Source organism: Pinus tabuliformis, chromosome 2_2 (assembly GCF_031772625.1).
Source record: "Pinus tabuliformis cultivar Carrire ecotype Pingquan chromosome 2_2, CPIR1, whole genome shotgun sequence".
Taxonomy (NCBI): domain Eukaryota; kingdom Viridiplantae; phylum Streptophyta; class Pinopsida; order Pinales; family Pinaceae; genus Pinus; species Pinus tabuliformis.
In genome coordinates, this window is record NC_142300.1 from 581,576,997 (window position 1) to 581,600,131 (window position 23,135).

General features: G+C 37.8%; 1 protein-coding gene across 2 annotated transcripts in view; it reads right to left on the reverse strand.

Moving 5' to 3' along the window:
* The window catches only part of LOC149194006 (WD repeat-containing protein 55-like), a 229,661-nt gene that overhangs the window by 60,616 nt on the left and 145,910 nt on the right, over positions 1 to 23,135 (reverse strand). For both annotated transcript variants that reach the window (XM_089404994.1, XM_089404993.1), the window contains exons 7-8: positions 9,547 to 9,589; positions 9,383 to 9,439 (exon numbers count right to left, since the gene is read on the reverse strand). In XM_089404994.1, coding sequence (XP_089261120.1) covers positions 9,383 to 9,439; positions 9,547 to 9,589 — 100 coding nt within the window. The remainder of the gene's footprint in view (positions 1 to 9,382; positions 9,440 to 9,546; positions 9,590 to 23,135) is intronic.

Sequence of the window (23,135 nt, forward strand, 5' to 3'; positions counted from 1 at the left end):
GCAAATATCTCATCGCATGCTTTGCTGCAATCCACTTCTCATGTTTTGGTTCAACCTGGGACTAGCTCAAAGTGTTCACTTTGAAGCAAATGTCTGGCCTAGTATTAATCAATCACATCAAGAAACCAATCAACCATCGATACATGGATGGATCCACTAGATCTGACTCAGAATCTCTTAACTTCTTTAGGTTAGTCACCGTGGGAGTGGCCATGGACTTGCAGTCCATCATCCCAAATCATTGAAGGATTGTAACAATATACTTCCCTTGACTATGGAAGATTTCTAAAGGATTGTAACAATATACTTCCCAAACATCATTCTTCATGATGGATTGATATTCCTCCATCATTGCATCTTTCCAAACTTGTTGGTTCATAATTGGATGACTTAGAGTCCATAAGGTGGCTCATTAGAGTTGCATATCTAGAATACTTCTTAGGTCTCTTGCTTTCCCTGAAAATCCCACGGGGAGTTGCATGTCCCTCAACTTCCTGCAATGTATTTCGAAGCCAATTTGGCCTCTTCTTAGTTTATGGAATAATAACTCGGTCCATTGGGCCCTTCTGGTTCTTCTTACTGGTCTATGGGATGATCGATAGGTACAGAAGGACCCACATCCTTGGAAGCTTCATGTTCCTCATTATCATCAGAATCACTATGAGCTTCTTAGGACTTTCGGTAAGCTACATTTTCATCAAAGGTAACGTACTGGTTGACTTCCGCCTGTCAATGTCCTCGAACATAGATTCTATAGGCCTTTGATGACTCACTCCTCCATATTTGTCCTCTTCTACTTGGGAACATGAATATAAACAAGACAAACAAATATCCTCAAATGCCCGACCTCTAGTTTCTCACGTGTGAACGCTTCTTTAGTCTTATCCCCCAATATTTAGTGAGGACTTCTATTTTGACCATAAACTATTGTCATAGATGCTTCTCCCCATAAGAACATAGGTAAATCTTGGTCATGAATCATCACATTAGAAGCTCCCAGGACAGATCTGTTCTTTCTTTCAGCAACCCCATTTTGTTGGGGATTGTAAGGGACTATCAACTCCCTCATAAATCCAGCTTCCTTGTAGAAGACAATCAATTCCTTAGAAGTGTACTCTCCTCCGTTATATGACCTCATAATCTTGATCTTCTATCCTGTCAAGTTTTCTACCTAAGCCTTGAATTCTTGAAACTTGTTGAAGATCTCATCCTTGGTGTTCATGAAATAAAATTGTCACCATCAATAAAGATGACATAGTATAAGAAGCCACCTAGAAATGGTGTTGTCGTAGGTCCACATACATCACAGTGTATTAGATCCAAGATTCCCTTGGACCTACTGTCACTACTTGGAAAGGTTCCCTTCACATTCTTGCCAAGTGCACAACTTTTGCATATTCCTTCATGTTCTATCTAAAGTTATGGAATACCTATAACCATCTTCCTTAACGTTGGCAAGGCTTTGTAATGTATGTGAGCAAAACTTCTATGCCATGATTCACACAAATCAATGTCATTATGCACTAATGCTTGAGTCAGTCGTCCCAAGGGTCTATTTTAGCAGAATCTATAATTGAGCCCTTGTGTCATACAAGGACTTGGCCATCAATAAAAGAAACTCTATATCCCTTAACTTCTAGAGATGACGTAGAAATCAAATTGCTTTTCAAACCAGGCACATACAATACATCACTTAAATGAATATTTTCAACAGATTCCAATTGGAAGGAAGTTGACCCAACGCCTTTGACTGCATATTTGTTGTTATCTCCAAGTTCCACTCTTTGTGTTATTTTCTTCACCAACTTTGTGAAACGGTCACAATCTCCAATCATATGTCTGGAGGCCCCACTATCTACCAACATGTCATTGTTATCTACAACATAACCTACAAGGGCAGAGAAAAAGAAATAATATGTGTTTCCTAAACCTTCATTCTTGGGTTTCTTTGTATGTTCATCATCACTAGTGTTTGTTGTTGAAGCATGCTACTTTCCTTTTCTCTTATTATCATTTATTCTTTCATGACATTGGTTTCTATAATGGCCAAACTTGTGGCAACCATAGCATTGAATCTTGGACATATCTTTCTTTTCTTAACGAGTAAGTCTTCTACCTGTACTTCTTCTTTGGAAACCAAACTTATTTGTTCCCTCCACCATGCTTGGATTGAGTTGCAAATGCTTGGGAGTCATTATCTTGAGATCATTGAATATTTCCCTTTGGTATATAAGTCTAGACTCCTCTTGAGTATAAGAGGTCCACAGTTCTTCAAAACTTGGAAAATCCTTTCTGCCACAAATACTAGATGCAAATGACTCCCATAATTGAGGAAGCCCATTAATAGCTATAGTCACTAATTTTGTTCGAGAGATAATTTCCCCAATGGATTGGAGTTGATCTCTTAAATGAGCTATCCTCATGAAGTAGGAAGCCACAGTGTGTGTTCTTGTTCTAGTCATTGAATTGTCACGAAGCCCTTAAGGACATGTTTTGACCGATGTTGTCAATAGTATATAACCTTACTAGGGAATCATACACTTTCTTTTAATTTTCTAACTCTAAAACAAATGGAATTAAGTTATCTTTGATGAAATCAATAAGAATCCTCTTTGCCTTGACTTCGGCATTTTTGTGCTTAGCTTTTCTTTCATCATTTTGAGGTTCAACAGCTTTTCCTTTTACATATTGTAAGGCATGATTCTCTTCAAGAATGAGATCAATTCTCGTCTTCCATGGCTTGAAGTTTGTTGCACCATCCAGCTTGTTTCCTTCCTTACAAGAGGGAAACATTTGCTCAAAGTTTTTGGACATTGATAATACTTGAGAAAAGTAATCCTTCTACTTCAGAGAGTGAGAGTCTTTAGGGGGTGATCGCAGTGTCCTATCTTCACCAAAGCTCTAAAACCATGTTGATTTTTCAAGTGCAATATAAACAAGCACAAATTCCTGAAACTGACAATTACTTCTAATGATATCGATATTATCTTCAGCACTTCCAGTTTATCATTAAGCAATTGTACTTCATAAATTCAACCATAGAAAACAGTAGGACAGTAGAGATCGCAATGGAACAATGTTGCACAAAGACACGACAAGATTTACCCTAGGAAACCCATCTTCTAGGGAAAAACCTAGCAACCCTTTTCTTGGATGAGATAATTCAATTCAACAAGAGATACATCTGATGTTTCCAGTCAAAATAAAAATCAAACTGACTAGCGACAAAGCCCTGGTCAAGCTTGCTCAATCTGCTGTCAAGCCAAGCCAAATTGTTGCCCAAAAGAATTCAGTCAACTCTGATCCACTAGGACGAAATTCAGCCTTTCATTCTACCTTAGAATTTCGGCGTTTTATTCTGCCTCAAAATTTCAGCCTTCTGTTCTTCCTCAGAATCTAGGCCTGCTACCAACAAAACTGCCCCAAAAAATTAGAAAGAAATAATAATAAATAAATAAAATAAAGTTAAAAATTGGCTTCTTTCCACACATGTGAGGTCAGACAGATAATGGTAAAGAGCTCGGTCAAATGCTGGAAGGTTCTGGCCAGCTCCGACCTTCTTGTCTTGTGTCTTCTTCACATAGACGAACAGATGATCTTCTTCTTCTGTGATTTGAATTGTGTCTTTAGGAGGAGGATGAGTGGCCTATATATATAGGCATTTCAAGAGCCCGAATGGGTGTCTCTCATCACTGGGCCAACTTGATCTAAGGAATCGACTTAACATTTTTGGAGGCAAAATTTTGAAATTTAGAAATTTGGATTTTCCCTCTTTTAGAGCCGACTTGGATCCCACATATTTATCATTTCTCATATAGTTGGAGGGCTAAAAATTTAATTATAAAGACTGACCATACCTACAAAAATTCAACAGTTACAAAAATTCAACAGTGGAGAGATACTTCACAATCCCTTTATACAACTCTGCTACTACTGACTATTAAATTTCTAATATCATCCCAAATTTATTTTCTGTCACCAATTATTTATTCCCAGATATTTATTTTATTACCCAAATAATTTTTGAATTGCTAACAAATAAAATCACTAGGAGTTTTAAATTCCGGAAATTAATATGCAGCGGAAAAATAAAATAGAGAGATCAATTACATTACAACAAATGTACACCCATAACAATTCTCCTCCATTCAATAATCTCAGGAAAACATGGGTTTTGACCCACAAAGAAAATACATAGATGGAACATGTAACTTGACCCCATTAGGAATAATTTGGCCCAAGGAATTTCAGCCCTAAAGAAATCAACCCCTAAAGAAATTTGGCCTGGAGAATCCATCCTACATCTCACCAGCAATTCAGCCCTAGATAAATCGGCCTCTCCAATTCGCAGTCCCCTTCACGCTTCAGCAATTTGGCCTCCCTCGATCTCCAAATCTCGGCATTCTAGAAATATTCCCAAATCACCTTGCAATCTTCCTCTTTCTCCACAATCCACAATCTAGATGATCCTCTCACTCTGGAGAAAATTGCTCTCTCCCTCTTTGAGAAAATTGCTTTCTCAAAATGCAGTAACTGCATCTTGTCTTGTGTCTTCACCTCTCCCTTAGGCTTCTCTTTACAATCTTCATCAAGCCAAATCACTAACCCTAATCTTTAAGTGATTGACAATAGAGATTAGATCTCACCTCACTTGAAATCAACGATTGAGATCATATCTAAGTCACTTAAATAATTAAATTATTATTCTTAGTACTTTGGTTGAATAGTCCACAATAATTAGTTGACTTGAATTATTTTACTTTTCCTAAGACTTAGGAAAGAAGTCATAAAACACTTACTCCACCATACAAGCACCTAAAAAGATAATTAACCATCTCCTACATGCTAAGACAGCAAGCCCGCATAGAAGACCTTCCAAAGCTACCACAAGCTTCAACACTAACACCCTGAAGAGATTGGCATTTGGAAGCTCATCATGTACATCATTTTGTAATGCCTATATTTCTATTTTGAAAGGTCTTTAACCACCACACACTATCATCATGATTTAATAACCATGCAGAAACCGAACTCCTGCAACAATAAGTGACACTAGCAGACCCTATATACAAAACTATTCATTTATTAAACAAAATAATGCCTTGATGCCTATATAAAAAGTATTGGATATCAAAACATGTAGAAATACCACAGACAATGCCCAAGCCTTCACCCAATCTTATACTATAATTTTGGTGTCCTGCTCACATAGTATATTGTGTGGTCTGATTAGATTGGGCCCTCCTGCATGAGTGTGCAACATGCACCCAATTGCAAACAATTTTTCTCCAATCTGAAAATGTCTTCAATAGCTTGTTATTTTTCTTCTTCTTATTAAATGAAACATCTTTCTTTGTCAATACATTCAAGGGGTGTCTAATCCTAGCATAAGTTCTTACCAAATTATTTGTTGAATCCTACTTTCCCTGAAAGGCTTTGGCATCATTCATGTTCTCAAAAGGGTGCTATATTGAAAACAACCCTAATTCTTGTCAAAGATTGGCCTATCCCATGGAGCTCATCGCATGCCTGGAACATGTCCTCCACGAGGCCAACAATTTTTGCAATAATTTGACATGGCCATGATTTTACTAGTCATGCTCCATGATTTCCTAGTTTCACTAGACATGGCCATGATTTCCTAGTTTCACTAGACATGGCCATGATTTTACAAGTCATGCTCCTTGTGCTCACAAATTTTTCAAGGCACACATTTCAAATATTGGATATCCCGAGAGAGCACATCCTTTTAATCTTTGAAGAAACTTATTTGATGACTATGTCAAATCTAGGGTCAATTACTCCTAGTGTAAAGTTCATAAACTCACTCTATATCCCCAAAATTGACATTAGACTGTATTAGTGCCTTGTATTTGGAAATTTATATGTTGGTGATTATTTCAAGATAGATTCCTCTTCCCAGATTTCTATAATATTAAGTCAGAAACTGCATCCCTTTGTCCTATATTCATTTGAAGTTTGTATGTTGTTGCTTTCCTCCATATTTTCAGATGCCCTGTTACCACTTTTCTCTTCCTGAACTCCTTCACTTTGGCAAGTTTTCATCTCTTTTTGAATTGTGTAAACGTCTTTGTATCCAGTTAGTCTACCATCACCAACTACACTCTGCACGATGAATTCCCCATAGACCATCCTTGACTGAGGTCATTTCTCCTATTAATGACTAGTGATTTAATCTGGTAGCAAAGAGTCTAACCAAGCTCCTCTTTTGCTAAAAAATGTATCCCTTAAATAATGGCCTCAAATGTTTCATATTCAAATGTCAATACAAGCCTTCCTATGTGCATATAGGCCATGCTCATCACCTCAATGGATTGATTTTAACATCTTGATGTAATCGTAGGTCATCATATGAATGTTGTTTTCTTCATAATTTCTTCATTCATATTGTTTGCAAATATCCTCATAGGTGGTCCACTATAATTCCTTATCCACATTTTCCCAACAAGACATCTCATCAAGTTGTCCTCCTCCCGGTTGTCCTAATCAAGTTGTGTTTATCTTCCAGGTAAGATGCTTTGCCAATCCACCCTCACCCCTTTCATCATTTGTTCACCCTCTTCCTTGAAAGACATCCTAGCATGATATCCATCACTTGCACAAGTCATCCATGTAGTAAATTCTTCATTGTTCTCATCCTAGGGTGTCTTTACAACTTTCTCCTCATCCAAAGAGGACGCTTCTATATTCCCTGAATGATCATTCTAGCCATCACCTGATTTTTTAAATATTATCATATACTGGAAAACTATGTTGGCACAAACATCTCGTATTATTATATTTTCCAATATAGAAGAACACTTTCTGACTTTGCCTCATCTTTGGAGAATTTATGACTTAAATATACCCCATCCATTGCACTGGAAAGGTCTTTCATGGTTTTCAACTTGGCTTCATCAATCTTATTTGGATCTTTTATACTTATGATTGGTGAAGCTATTCCTTCATTAATCATGTGTTTGCTCAACCAACTGATAGAAATTTGCTATCTTGCATTGATGGAGGGGTGTTCCCTACTGGTTAGGTGTAAGTTGTCCTAAGACCTTAGATAACAACTCCACATGGGCCTCTCTACTGAGGGTTGCGTAGCCTCCCAAGATTTGACAAATCTAGGGGCTAGAATTGTGCTGCTCTTAGCAAGCTTTTTGGTGCCCCATTCCACTAGAAGCAATTAGAAGAACGATGTAATCTTTTGAGTGGTTTCTAGTTGAATGGGGGCTTGGAGGATGTGAGATCCACGCCTGAGTACCTATTCCAAGTATAATGCCAAACACTGCTAGTCTAGATATCAAAAAAAGTGGAAAGGGAGTTATGACACTGCCTAAATAGGAAGTGGGACTAACCACGTATCTCATAGTATCCAAGGAATTTGTACAAAGAACTCCTCTATCCATGTCTCTTGTTGTGGCAACAATCCACCCTTCCATGGAATATGATGCTCGACTTCCACCCAAAGTTAACGAGAGCTTACACTAAACTAGCCTAAGGGGATCTTGAGTCCATGCATCCAATGTCAAAGTGTGCAAGGGGACCGCACTATGAGGTCATCTCTAATCTATAGGAAGTGCTTGGCATAAAAGGGTATCTTGGGTCTTAAGCCCTCAAAGGGTGCCCTCTAAGTGTGTCCTGAAGTATTTCCTATAAATATCCTCCCTAGTAATCCCATTCATCTTTTGCTTGTTAGGGAGGAGGTGGCGAGAGCATCCAAACTTCAAAGACCCCCTGAACGGGAGAAGGCTAGCTATTGATATGCCAATTGATTAAATTAAGAATACAATCCACTATTAATTTGTGATATATGTTGAACTTCAAGGATGAAGCACTTCCCCGACCATTAGGGGAAATTTGAAGTCTAAAATGGGCCTCCTACTGAAAATAATAAAATAAAGATTAACGAATTTTTAAGGGGAAGGAAAGAAAGATACTTTTTTTACTCGTATTTTTGACTTATCTACTCATAGGTTTACTCAAACGTCAAGTGTCAGCGCTAATTCCGCATCCAACAAGTCCCTGCACCTGACATTTGAGTAACCTTATAAGGAGATAAGTCGAAAATACGATTAAAAAAATAGTTTTCTTCTTTTTCCTCCCAAAATATTTACCCCTAGTATTGACATGATCATCTTGAATCCTATTGGTTATTTACAATTGATTTTGACAGTACATTTTTTGTTTTAAGGTCCATTTTTACCTCAAAATTCCCCTAATTCAGGAGTATGTAATGAATCATATTAAACATGAATATGCATGTATGTCAAATTCTTTACATTCTTTACATTCCATGTCCATGTCCATTAGCATAAGTTGAATTCTTTACATTCCATAAATATGATAGTCTTTGACTGCATATCATATCATATTTTAATTTTAATTATTTTGTCCTTTGAACATTATATTTATTGTCTTTTTGTCTTGTTTTATTTGGATGCTCCTGTAATGAACCATGTGGTTCAATACAAATTTTGACACCATGCAACATTACGGTGCACATACATATTTACACAATCAATAGTGGAGAGAGAGAATAAATACAAAGGTTTTAAAATGAATGTTGCAACTATACATTTATCTCATAAATCACAATAGGTAACATATTTATCTCAAACGTAGTTGGTTAGGTGGTTTTAACCGTCTGACCCCTAATTACAACACCTAAAATTACATTGAGCTGTATATTCTTTGCTCTTTGGTTAAGATTGAGACACAAACTAAACCCTCTGGAGTCTACACACAGCTGCACTTTAAAGGATGTTTACATGAAAACTACCAATAAGTCTATGATACAAACCACTAGAGAGCCTTGTATTTCAAAAAAATTGCAAAAAATTTGAGTGAATGAAAGCTGATAGCTTTCTTACAGTGCCAACACATTTACAGAACAGGTTTTTGGACTCTGTATATAAGAAACAAGGAAATGGCAAGCTGGATCTCCCAACTGAAGTGGTAGAATAGAATTCAGACTCCATCAAGACTTACGTACAATAGATCATCTTGCAATTTTCATAATCAGGAACCAATAAACTTTAAAGGAAAATGGCATTTTTTGCAGTCAGATTCTAGCAGATTGGCAAATTTAATCCAAAAGGCTCCATCTGCGCATAGTAATCAAATTCTTCTGTACTTATATGGTTTATCACATTGTTCCCCTTTTCAATTGTATTAACTATTGATTTTAATGTCAAGATGATCCCGCGCACGGGGCTTTGGATTGACGGTGAATGGGTGTACTGTTAAGACACTCCTTGCGATAGGTCACTGGTTCAAATCCCCGTGGGTGCTTAGGTAGTATTATATAGAAAAAAAAATGTCAAGATGATCCCAAATGTAACTCCAAAATTAAAAATCAAGGTTCAAGAACTACCTTCATCAAGGCCACTGAAAGCAGTTCATCTTCTGAAAATTCAGATCGGGCATGGACCTAGGGTACAAAGAATTTAATTAAATGGTATCACTACAAAAATGAACATGAATTCTTACCAATTAAAGGCATTAAACTGGATACAATCTTTCTAGTCTATCACATACCTTATTTTTACGAAGATTGCAAACAGAAAGGGTCCCATCACCACTGCCAGCCCCATAGACGAAGTAAGCAAATGGAGTAAACAAAAGTAAAAATAACCTTGTACAATAACCAACATGTTTCTATATCTCATCTTCAGCAAGAGAAAACATGTGTGAGTTAAGTGTGATTCATCAGTATACTAATACCAAAAATGATAATATCTTAAAATCAATATTTGCATCAATATTTCTGAATTCTAAATAACAGAATTAAATACATCAGAAGTGTGTGAAACACTCATGGAAAATTGGGGTTCAGTTTGTAAATTGACTACTGTAATTATTTCACTGAAAAATACATTAAGACTTGACAAGACAAATGAGATAAGCACATGAGGTCACAGCAGTCTTGCAACTTCATCAGACGTGCCAGCCAATACTGCAACATTCACCAGACAAAATGTAGAGCAGTTCCCTGGCCCCAAATCTTTGTTATTAATATTCATGTATAATAGACTATTTAATCTTGTTAGATATCAATGAAATATAATTACTCTCCATTAATTCATACTTGTTCAGAAAGCCATAACATGCTGGGTACTTCCCAGAAACATATTGTTCATATCCAACTTCATTGCAGCTACATATTTACATTTGCATTCTTCCCTGTCAACTTTTGGTGTAGTTCATCTCCCGCTTCCATGATATAAATTGTGTGACCTTGGTTTGAGTTTGTTGATATTTAGTTTCTTATTCCATATGAGAGTTCTGTTTAGAAATTAAAGTCGTGAAAAAGTTTAGTTATCGACATATCTGTCATCACCCCCTTTCCAATGACTGTTTAAGACTCACATCCTACGAAGTTTTAGGTATTTTGTAATTCAGGCATTTTTAATGCTTTAACATCTCTACTTGTACGTAGGCATTCTTCATGTGATCAGTCATTTTACATTCTTAAGCCTAAAGATTGTTTTAGGTCAAAGGCTTCCTTCTAGATACAAGTGGATCTTAGCATAAAGAAGTCCACCTCCCAGTTCAGATATCTTCAATGTGGCTTGCTAATTTCCTCTAGGTAGTTCAATGTTCATCATTTCTATAAAAAAGGGGACGTGTGCCTTGATTTATATATGCAAAACTCTTATTATTCCTCAATGTGTGATGCCATCCTTTTAGGTTACTTTAATGCAAATTTGGCAACCTGACAACATCAATTCATGAACTCACTAAGGATGAGCTTTGCCTCCATGAATTATAATTAGAGAATTTTGGGTTGCAGAGAAGTTCAGAGGACAGGCAATTTCCTGTTACAGAATATGGCAGATACCTCATCCAACTAGGTGAGTTCCAGTTTTCTTATACTCAATAAAACTCCATGCTTTGAAAACATCAACAAGTACACTACGCTTTCCAAACACCCAACAAGTCCACTTACTTCCCTTGCTATAGGGGAGCCAGCATGGTTGATTGTGTCCTAGATATAACGATCTTGATAATACAGGTGTTCCACATCTCTCACCCCCTCCTTCACTTCCTCCAAGTACTTCTACTTCCATCATTCATACAAATGGGGACCTGTACCTTGATTTATAATTGGAGAACTCTTATTATTCCTCATTGGGTGTTAGCATCCTTTTTAACGACTTCAATGCCCATATGGGTAGCCACCAAATACCAATTCATCACCTCACTAAGGATGAGCTTTGCATCCATGAGCAATAATTATAGGATTTTGGGATTTTGTATTGCAAAGATATTCAAAGGATGGGTAGTTTCCAATTACAACATCTAGAAGACACCTCATCCAATTGGGAGAGTCCCGTGATCTTCTTATACTTGATGGAATCCCACACTTCCCAAACTTTAGCAAGTACTATTGGTTCCCCCAAAATGAGGGAGCTAGCATGGTTGATTATGTCTTGCTCATCAGGACATCGACTATTCATATTTGGATGTTCTACATATCTCAAACTGCTATGAATAAACTGTATATAAATAACATAAATATAAATAATGATAATAATTGTAATAATGATTAGTTAATTACTAATTAATACTGAAGAGGCATGTCTAAATGAGACATGACCTAGTATATAAGCAGGCCCCTCACTCTCATTTGTATCATTATTCTTATTCATACGTTTTAATATATTTTCTCGTATCCTCGGAGATCTACATATTCCAAGTCTTCTGGAGTATTTAACCTGAAAAACGAACTTTGTTCGTTCCATTTGGTATCAAAGCAGTTTGATCCTCTGGTTGCTCAACCGCTACACAGATTTGTGTTCTCCATCCAAGCCTTTGGCCATCAACCTCCCATCAACCTTGTTGTTGTGTAATTGAAGCGTTTCGCTCAGAGTTTGGAATTTCTCTCTTTCGCCAATTTCGTCATCCAGGGCTTTGGCCATTAAACAAAAAATAAAAATAAAGAAAAAAAGAAGATAGTCAAAGAAAAAAAAAATATACATATAAAGATTAAAAAAATTAAAGAAAAATATCATATAAAAATATGCTATTAAATAAAAAGATATATATATATAGTCCTGTGTAAATTTTGAAGGAGAACATTCATATATATAAAAAGGTTCTACATCATTGACAAAAAGTGCATGATAAAGTTAAAAGGGAATCTTTCCAAATATCTAACTATACGTAAAAGAAGGAAGAGTAGATAATATTATCTTGATTCTTCATTAAGTGGTTTACAAGCTCGTGGTTTTAGCAACCCATGGTAATTACACATGGTATTTTCAAGGTAAAAGAAAAACAAAAGGAATACAAAATCTTTTTATGTGAATGGTAAGTTTTACTTTTTACGTGGAGAAAATTAGCTGAGTGAAAAACACATAAGTGAACATATATTTTATATTATACCCCAAAGAGGTGAGGTGAATAGCCACGTTTCACTAGGGTCGTAACTTTTCAAAAAAAAAAAATATATATATATATATATAAAGATAAGTATTATATTATAAAGGGGTATTTTAAAGAAAAGTTCAAGTCATAAAATTATTGAAAATATATATAAGTACAAAGCGGGTATTATTATAAAAGGTTACTTGAAAGATCCATATATTAAAGTTTATAAAGGGTTAAATCTAGAACTATAAAGAGACATAACAATAACAAGTTATAACACAGGAAGAGTACTTTCTAAAAGCATTATAATAAATATAAGGTGTAGTTTATTTAAATAGTGGAGCTATGTTAACTTTTTCTAAAGTGGGAAAAAAATATATAATTCAGAAAAATAAAAGTTAAAGGGGTTACTTTTAAAAACCCTAGGCTCATCCGAAGAAGAAAAGATGGAGTCTAATTCGAAAACAAAAGAAGGAATATTCTCCTATAAAGGTATTCCAATCGTAGATTTTAGATTAATTATATTAAAAGGGTGTATCCAAAGGAAAGAGATTAGTATCGTTCTTAATCCAAATATCAAGGATAATTACATTAATATTAATTTGGCAAATCAACTATTAATTCTAAAGCCAAATATAGGCAAAGGAGGTGGTCTTTATGGCAGAAAAGAATATGAAATTAATGATGTACAAGTGACAATTGATCATTATGAGTACATATGTGAATTTTGTGTCATAACTATGCTTAACAAAGAGGTTGACATAATTCTCAGTCGACCTTGTTTCAACGAATTAGGTACGTTCATTCTAAACACAGAAAACAAATTCTTGATGTTCCCTTACAAGAATAAGATGGTCGTGTTCCAAGACATGACAACGAAATCAGAACTGATAATGCCTTCATCAAAAGATCTTAAGTATATTGTGAAACTAATGTTTCAAGAGAATCCAGAAATAGTATCAAAGAAGCAAAAAGAGCTTGAAGAAGTCATATCCAACAAAAATAAGGAAAATTCATGTTTGAAGGAGCATAATCAGAAACTCCTTACACAAGTGAGGAAATGTAAAGCTAAGAAACACTAGTTAGAACAAAAAAAGGAAATTTTTGAAAAGAAACTCAACAAATGTCTATCAGGGAAAGAAGAGGAAAGTTTATGCTTAAAGAACCTCAACCAAAGGTTATTAGAACAAATCAAGTGTTTAAAAGAAGAGAAACTTGAAGACCAAAATAAAGTTGATTCAGAAAATGAGGAACTCTTATGTCTCAGAAGCCATAATGAAAGTCTACTCACTCAGATTCAGAAACTTAAAGATGATAAGAAATCATTGAAAAACAAATTAGAAGAACTTATCACGAAAAAAATGTCGAAGTCTTCAGCCCAAGTGCAAGAAATAGGAACAAATACCGATCCATTCAATATCACAACTCAAGAAGAGGACAAACTAGTTGAAGTAAAGATGTACTCAGAAATTGCAGTTCCAGCAACAAAAGATTCAAGTGAAGATCCAGAAGTCAACCATCAACTTTCATAACTAAAGGAAATCAAGCACTTCAAATAAATCAAAAAAACGACACAAACAAAATGAGAGAAAATCAAATCACTAGAATTCCTTATCGACACCTGAATCACGAAAGTAGACAACTCACTCAAGTTACGTATTTAGAACAAAGACACCAAATTGATGTTCTGAAGAATACTAATGTCAGTGCAATCCACTCAAGTGATAACAGTGCATCACAAATTTCCAATAATAGAAAGATTTCACAAAAGATTAATTTAGGATGGTGAAATCCTTCCTCCGTGCGACAATTTTATATATCACTCCAAGGATCATATCAATTTGTATCGACGAAGATGACAATCTCGAGATGTGAAAACATCTGTAATAGTAAAAGAGATCAAGCCCTTTCATCAACAAGCTTTGAGGACAAAGCTTTTTGAAGAGGAAGGCAATGTTATGAATAAAATGTATATAGATAACATATATATCTATATATATATATATATATATATAATGGCAATAATTGTAATAATGATTTGTTAATTACTAATTAGTACTGAAGAGGCATGTCTAAATGAGACATGACCTTCCACGAAAAGGCACCTGACTAGTATATAAGCAGGCCCCTCACTCTCATTTGTATCATCATTCTTATTCATACATTTTAATATATATTATTGTATCCTCAATGAAGATCTACATATTCCAAGTCTTCTGGAGTATTTAACCTGAAGAACGAACTTTGTTCGTTCCACAAACCCTCCCTGTTTTCCTCCACTTATTTTGATTTTCATCATTTATACAATTGAGGAGTGTGGCTTGAATAATATATGGAGATCTCTTAATATTCCTCACTAGGGGATGTCGTCCTTCTATTTGACTTTAATACCGATATGGGGACAAGCAATAACCATGAGTTGCATGATATGGGGAAACTAGTATGCGTTTCCAAAAAGGAAACACACTAGAAACATGACCCCCAAAAATTTTGAAATAGGGAAACGTTATATAAACATGGAAATAAATCATTATGAATAAATGGGTAAGAACATTTAAATGACGAGCAATGTTCCACGATCACTTACATTGAGATCCACATAATTAGTATCACCATTTGCCTCTACCTCAATCCTCCAGAGACATTAATCAACACCACCCAATTTTGTTGAAACCACCTCATGCCAAACTTTAAAATATGTTACAAAAAGCTTAACATGCCTAATCAATGATTTTGGATTGAGTAAACAGTACATTTTGTTGAATTTTCTACAAGAGCACAATAGAATACTATTTTCTACTAGATAATTACTACCTCATGATTCTTCACACAGTATTATTATGCCATTGATATAATTGAGCAATTACTCTTCAGAAAATATCAACAATAAATGCAGTGGAAACAGTAAAGATCAAAGAAAGACAGCAATGCACAAAGAGACAACAAATTTACCCTGGGAAACCCAACATTAGGAGAAAACCCAGCAACTTTTCCTCTAGGAGAAATCATTCTTCTGCAAGGTTTACAAATCCAATTTGTTTGGAAATCTATGAAAAAATCCAAGTCAAAATTCTAGTCAAACCTTGTTAAATTCCAGCAAGTCAATGCTGGGCAAACCAGACAAAATACACAGAAGTCAATGCTGGTAAAATAGTCAAACTTCGGCCCTGCGGTCAACTCTGGTCAACGTTCAAACTGATTACTCAATCAAACTATCGTCAACTCGGCCTCTTTATGCCACACATGCGGCTGCTCTAGAAGAGAGAAGACGTTCAATGATTGATGATGAAAATGAAGTGTCACATCATGTATATATACTAGTCAAATGGGGGTGCATTAGCCCAAGGGACACCCTTTCATGTGGTTGGGCCGACTTGATGCCCCTAAAATAAATTTATTTTGATTTTTCTTCAACACTGACTTAGGCATGTAAGAAAACCTCCCGCTACTACAAAAAATCAACAAGTTTTTGCAAAGGCCACCATAGAGGAGTGCAACAATCAAAATCACAAACACCAAGGTAGATAAAGGGCTTGGTTCTCTTGATTAACTACCAATTCCATATCCTCATACATGATAGAATCTAATGAAAATGCTACAATCCTAACAATCTTGAAATCTTGAACACTATTCGGACTGCTGAATTTTGAAGGGGATATGTAATTATACATTCTCCATATGAAGTTCAATGTCGTTGGAACCACTCTCAAAAATCTCGAAGCAATTAATGGTAATGTTAAAAATTTATGTGAAATTTACTTTAAGAATTTAACATTACCATTAATTGACAACATTTTGGTGCAAACTGAGTGAAACCCTCTTTTGAAGAAAAAATTATTTACTTAGATCAGTCCTAAGCATCCTTCAAATCTGCCTCTCCTAGCAGCTCATTAGTCCTTCAATGACTGCACTTAGGGCTCCCAAGATCATCTACTTGCTGCCCTCCAAACAACCTTAAGATGACCTTCAACTTCTGTCCTAAACTAGGACAACCATCCACAAGAAAAACACGTCAATTCAAGAGGATAACATACCTTGTTCTACAACCTTTTGTTGCTCCTCTTGACCTTGGCACCTATGCAACTTCTGATGATGAATTTGTTGTTTGGATGTTCCAACCATTGTCCAATACTTCGACCCAATCATGCACCCTTTCTTCCTAGAAGATGTTCTGCACTAGCCCTCCAAACACTACAAATCAGTCTTGCAATTTCCTGAGGTATGCGGCTTTGCGTAGGGCATCATTATACCTGCAATATACAATAGAAAAACCCACAAAAAGGAACCTTCCTCGTGTGCAAATGTCACAAGGAAATTCGGCCTTATTTTGGGAGGCCTACTAGGTAACTCGACCCCCAAAACTGTTTGTTGATTTGGGGTAGCATCGGATGTGCTCTAGCCATGAAATTTGGTGGAGAGGTTGGGGCACGTAAGATCTCCAATACCCAGAAAGGGTTTGGGCAGATTCTAAACAGTTCAGGAGATATTAAAATAATTAATATTTTTAATGGAGACCCTAAGTCTAAACTTAGGGAAAATAAAATATTAATGCGTATTACTATGAAACTGTGTTAGAATGGTCCAAAAGACATGGATCAAGCCAGATCTAATCTTAATCGTTGATTAGGGACTTAATCTCAGTAGTTGATTTGTCAATGAGGAAAGTATAAGAGGAGGCTTGAGGGTCACTTGCAGGATACACTGAGGGAGACTAGTCAGTTCAATTTCTGGAGCGGGGTTTGCTGAGAAATTGAACCAGTGGTCTGGAGAGCAGTTAGGAAGCAGCGAGTACAAAACAAAGAGATGGGAGATCATCGCAGAGGCAGACGTAGAGCCAGAGGAAGCCACGCAGAGGCAGCAGAGGCTGCGTAGAGCCAAAAGGGCATGCGTCATCCACGCATAGGCTGCAGGAGTGACGCAAAAGGTCAGAGAGGCGGCACAGAGCCTCAATAGGCTGACAGAGAGGGTTTCAGGCTGATGCAAAGGTCAGTAGGACCTACACTGGGTTAAAAAGAAGTGCTGGAAATTTGTCTATCTGTGGGTAAGCCAGTTTGGCACCGTGTTGTACTAGAAAATTGCTAAATATTAAAATCCAACCTTGCTGCACCGGTTTTCCCACATTGGGTTTTTCCAGGGACATTAGTCCAAAATAATTGTGTCAATGTGTGCATATGTTTGTTTCTATATTACGGTGCGATATTTGCAGCAATATTTATTTTAATGTTTGTTGAAGTAATTTCGTGAATAACTTATGATGAAATAAGTAGGAAAAGTAAATCAGTTGCTATAGTGATAGAATTTTCACATGGTATCAGAGGAAGTAATCAGAGACAGAAAGGGAAAATCAGTTATGGGTCGAGACCACGATGTAGAGGCATCCACCTTAGGGGACTCACGCAGAGTTTCAGAAGATTGCACAAGAGAGAGAGATTTCGATTTCTCTCTGTCGGCTTCCAGGTTGGAGAAGAAGTGGCATGCATGACAAGTGTTGCATCATCAGAAGTATAGTATATAGATAGTGGAGCCTCATGGCATATGACGAGAATCAGGGAGTGTTTCTCAGAATATCGAGAAGAGAAGATGAACTTTCAGATCACCATGGTGAACAAGGAAAAGTGTACTCCAGTAGGAAAGGGTAGCATAATTTTTCAGACAGAATCGGGAGAGCGGTTTCGTGCCACAAATGTGTTGCATGTACCAGGATTGGGGATGAACTTACTTTCCATGTCACAACTACAAGGCAAGGGCTATGACGTCTATTTCATCAAGGAAAGGTATACGTCAAACACCTAAGCTGGAAAAAGAAAGTGCAAATCGAGATCAAAAGTAATCGGTTGTATAAATTACAACTAGAATCTTCGATGGCACTAATAGGCAGTCATGGGGACAAAGACTTGAACGAACTATGGCACAGAAGGATGGGTCACTTGCACCATGGATCTCTGAGAATTCTCAAGAGCACTGTAACAGGAGTTTCGAATCTGAGTACGGAATGAGATGATGTATGCAGGGGATGCACTCTAGGAAAGTATACCAAGGCGGCATTTCCTAGGAGCAACCACAGGGCCAATAGTGTACTAGGATTGATACACTCAGATATCTGCAGACCTATGTCCGTCAAAGCTCTCAGCAGTGTCAAGTATTTCCTTACCTTCATTCATGACCACTCGAGGAAAACTTGGATTTATTTTCTGAAAACCAAGGATGAGGTTTTCTGTCGATTCAAGGAGTTCAAGGCTCTAGTGGAGAATCTCACTAATAAGAAAATAAAAGTCTTGCGCTCAAATAATGGTGGAGAGTATGCCGATAAGGACTTCATTGATTATTGCGCTAAGGAGGGCATTAGAAGAGAGTGGACAACTCCCTACAATCCGGAGCAAAATGGGGTGGCAGAAAGGAAAAACAAGACTATTGTAGAAGCAGCTAGGGCCATGCTGTAAGATTAGGATATGCCAAAATTCCTGTGGGCAGAAGCATGCAACACAGCTGTCTACATTCAAAACAGGACTCCTCATCGGGCATTGGGCAAGATTACTCCAAAGAAAGTCTTCACTAGGAAGACACCTGAAGTCAGTCATTTCAGGATATTTGGGAGTTTAGCATATTATCGCATACCCGAAGAAACGAGGAAGAAGCTGGATCAGACTGCAGAAAAGGGGTATCTGGTGGGATATAGCGAGAACGCTAAGGCATACAGAATCTATCTTCCAGGGAGCAGGAAGGTATTAGTATGACGAGATGTAAAGTTCATGGAGGACAAAGCTTTCAGAACATCTCATGAAATGCCTTCCGAGAAGCAGTCGAAAGAGGATCCATTGGTCATGCCTCTTCAACCAACGGAAGTGAAGAATTCTTCCTCAGGTCAAGAAGATTCTCAAGATGAGGAGGAGGAGCGAACAGAAGCACCTGTTGGCAGAGGAAGAACCAACAAGGAACTTCGTCAGATTCTGCGTGATGCAAAGAACTTCATCGGAGAGCCAAGGAACAGTAAGAGGGAGCGAAAACAGCCAGACAGGTATCAAGCGTTAGTAGCTCAGGATGGGGAGCCTGCCAGTTTCAAGGAGGCAGCTCAGCATCAGGTTTGGCTAGATGCGATGGTGGAGGAGTGTAACTCCATAATGGTAAAAGATGTCTGGGAGGTGGTGTCAAGGCCTCAAGACAGATATTTGGTAGGTTCAAGATGGATCTACAAGATCAAATATGTTGCAGACGACAATGTTGAAAAATACAAGGCCAGGTTTGTGGCTAAGGGGTATGCTCAAAAGGAAGGGATTGACTATGAGTAAACCTTCGCCCTGGTAGCCAAGTATACATCTATTAGGACTGTGACATCTCTTGCAGCCCAGATGGGATAGGAGATCCATCAAATGGACGTCAAGATGGCATTTCTGAATGGGGTAATAGAAGAAGAGGCATACATTGAACAACCAGAAGGCTTTGAAACTCATGAGAAGAAGTCTCATGTAGGCAGACTGAAGAAAGCCTTGTATGGGCTGAAACAGGCACCAAGAGCGTGGTATGGTCGAATAGATGGCTACTTGCAGAAGATGGGGTTTGTCAAGAGTGACGCGGATCCAAATCTCTACTATCTAGTCGTACAAAACACGCCACTTATCTTAGTATTATATATGGATGATCTCTTCCTGACAAGATCATCTAGACTCATTGAGGATTGCAAGAAGAATCTAGCCACAGAGTTTGATATGAAGGATCTGGGACGAATGTATTATTTCCTAGGGTTGGAAGTTTGGCCGCAGAAAGGCGAAATCTTCCTTGGGCAAGGGAGGTATGCTACAGAGATCCTGAAATGGTTCGGTATGGGAGACTCTAGACCTATGGCTACGCCAATGGTCACCAACTGGAAGAAGATTGATGCATCAAAAAACAAGGATGTCGATCCCACCCTATACCGACAACTCATAGGGTCCCTGATGTATTTGGTCAATACCAGGCCAAATATTTGCTACGTTGTCAACACCCTCAGTCAGTACATGGTGGAACCAAGGAGGGCACACTGGGCAGTGGTCAAACACGTTCTCAGGTATTTACAGGGAACAGTTGATTATGGGCTCTTATACACCAAGGGGAAGGATATCAGGTTGAGTGGATTTACTGATGCAGACTGGGCAGGTAGTTCAATGGATCGAAAAAGTGCCTCTGGGTACTATTTCAACATTGGATCAGGAATGACCTGCTGGTGCAGTAGGAAACAAAAGTTTGTGGCTCTAAGCTCGTCTGAGGTTGAATATATGGCAGCAAGCACAGCTTCGTGTGAGGCCATATGGCTTAGAAAACTGCTGGTAAACCTATTCAGAAGAAATATGGAGGTGACCAGGATCATGTGTGATAATCAGAGTTGCATCAAACTCTCTGAAAATCCAGTATTCCATGATAGGTCAAAGCATATTGATATCCGATGTCACTTTGTCAGAGACTGTGCCCAACAAGGAGCTGTACAGTTGAGCTACACTCATACAGGAGAACAAATGGCAAATATCCTCACCAAGGCCTTTGGAAAGTCAAAATTTGACTACTACAGGGAAAAGATGGGGATGGTAAAGAACCCCTTTCAAAAGTAGTGTGTTAGCAGCACGAATGAAGAGGGAGTTGCAGTGCGGATGCAGTGTTGGGAGAAAGGACTAGCAGCAGCACAAATGTAGAGGGAGTTGCAGTGCGGATGCAGTGTTGGGAGAAAGGACCAATAGTAGCACGGATGCAGAGGGAGCTGTCGTACAGATGTAGCAGTGGCAGTAGCAGAGTCATAGGCAGCAGAACAGGATGCAGCAGTGCAAAGGATGTTGGGCAAGGAGGCTTAACATCAGCATAGGGACCGATGTCGGATGATCAAGGTGATACTCAGTGAGGAGTATTACTAGAGCACAGTGCTCGCTAAGAGGGAGTGTTGATTTGGGGTAGCATCAGATGTGTTCTAGCCATGAAATTTGGTGGAGAGGTTGGGGCACATGAGATCTCCAATACCCAGAAAGGGTTTGGGCAGATTCTAAACAGTTCAGGAGAAATTAAAATAATTGATATTTTTAATGGAGAGGGAAAATAAAATATTAATGTGTATTAATATGAAACTGTGTTAGAATGGTCAAAAAGACATGGATCAAGCCAGATCTAATCTTAGTCGTTGATTAGGGACTTAATCTTAGTCGTTGATTAGGGACTTAATCTCAGTCGTTGATTTGTCAACAAGGAAAGTGTAAGAGAATGCTTGAGGGTCACTTGGAGGATACACTGAGGGAGACCAATCAGTTCAATTTCTGGAGCAAGGTTTGCTGAGAAATTGAACCAGTGGTCTGGAGAGCAGTCAGGAGGCAGCAAGTATGGAACAGAGAGACGAGAGATCAGCGCAGAGGCAGAAGAGGCAGACACAGAGCCAAAGGAAGCCACGCAGAGCCAGAAGGGCCTGCGTCATCCACGCAGAGGCTGCAAGAGTGACGTAGAAGGTCATAGAGACTGCGCAGAGCCTCAGTAGACTGACGCAAAGGGTTTTAGGATGACGCAGAGGGTTTTAGGCTGACGCAGAGGGTTTCAAGCTGACGTAGAGGGTTTCAGGCTGACGCAAAGGTCAGTAGGGCCTACACTGGGTTCAGAAGAAGTGCTGGAAATTTGTCTATCTGTGGGTAAGCCAATTTGGCACCCTGTTGTACTAGAAAATGTTGAATAATAAAATCCTCCCTTGCTGCACCGGTTTTCCCAAATTAGGTTTTTCCGAGGACATTAGTCCAAAATAATTGTGTCAATGTGTGCATATGTTTGTTTCCATATTACTGTGTGATATCTACAGCAGTATTTATTTTAATGTTTATTGAAGTAATTTCATGAATAACTTATGATGAAATACGTAGGAAAAGTAAATCAGTTGCTGCAATGATAGAATTTTCACACCAGCCTGCACTTTACACAGAAAAATTGCGAACCTTACTGTGAGAATCCTCCTTTTCTAGCTCAAAACCAGCCTCTTGTACCTCGGCCTAATGTCTTATGCTCCTATCCTATATCTATTTCCTCTTCACTACCCTGTCCCTACTCAACCTTGGCCCAAACTATTGGAAAAAGAAACTATGTTAGGTCTTCAATAATGTACTTGAGTCATTATGTAATGTACTTGTCAAAAGAATAAAGAAAAGAACTATTATTATTATTATTATTATTATTATTATTGTGACTTAATAAAACATGGGTTTCATGCTTGGGTCACCATGTTTTAGGTCAAAGTCCCCATTGAGGACTTCTAGGATTTATTCTGAGTCTATACAATTATTGTACATTTGAAGAGACCCTTCTTGGGCTTTTGAATCATGTAAAAAGGTTAAGTATTGAGTCAAATATGAATTATGTAACCTCCACACCATGTTGGCCTAAGAGAATATCAGGTCAGCCTAAGGACACATTCAACCCCTCAAGAAGCATGTAAAAGGAAGCACACTGAATTCATTTAGAGAATCATTCTCTCATTAAGTTCGAACTCTCTTGCTACTGGGCAGAAGTGCAAAGTTCTCTTGTAGCTGGGAAAAGGTGGAAAGTCTGTTGTCAGGAAGCCGAAGTAGATGCAAGTTTGGGCGAGTCTAAGGAGACAAAGCAAATCGAAATTTCGGTGCTGGTCTCTCTTTGTTTCATGCTCTGGATTGGGAGATCAAAGTCTTCCAAGTTGGACTACTGCCGGAAGCTGTTAGTTGTCGAGAGTTGCTACCCTAGTCGAAGTTGTTGGAAAGAGGTCGAAATTTTGGGAGGCTGACTTGGTG